This window comes from Penaeus monodon, chromosome 28, assembly GCF_015228065.2.
Source record: "Penaeus monodon isolate SGIC_2016 chromosome 28, NSTDA_Pmon_1, whole genome shotgun sequence".
In the NCBI taxonomy this organism is placed as follows: Eukaryota; Metazoa; Arthropoda; class Malacostraca; order Decapoda; family Penaeidae; genus Penaeus; species Penaeus monodon.
Genome location: NC_051413.1, coordinates 3,841,209 through 3,841,452, shown reverse-complemented (window position 1 = coordinate 3,841,452; position 244 = coordinate 3,841,209). Strand labels below are relative to the sequence as shown.

At 58.2% G+C, this 244-nt stretch overlaps 1 protein-coding gene across 1 annotated transcript in view; it reads right to left on the bottom strand.

Moving 5' to 3' along the window:
• LOC119590910 overlaps window positions 1–190 on the bottom strand; it is a gene marked incomplete in the record, with an annotated part of 40,794 nt that extends 40,604 nt beyond the window's left edge. The window contains 1 exon segment of the mRNA XM_037939647.1: window positions 42–190. Coding sequence (XP_037795575.1) covers window positions 42–190 — 149 coding nt within the window.
• Window positions 191–244: the final 54 nt, after the last annotated feature.

Here is a 244-nt window from a genome sequence, read left to right as displayed (position 1 = left end):
GGAGAGTCGGAAGAGAGGAATTAGAGTCATTTGCGAAATGCTTCGCTTTGCTGACTGATTTCCGATTTTCTGGAGTGGTCGCTGTCGGCGTTGGGGTCGGGGTTGACGGAGCCCTGTCGCTGCCATGGCTACCATTCCTTTCATCGTCGCCGTCGCCAGGGTATCTCCTGCGCCTCCTTCTGATCTTCATCCAGGGTGGAGCGTTCGCCCTCGCGCGCGACGGCTCGTGGTTCGCCTTTTTCCA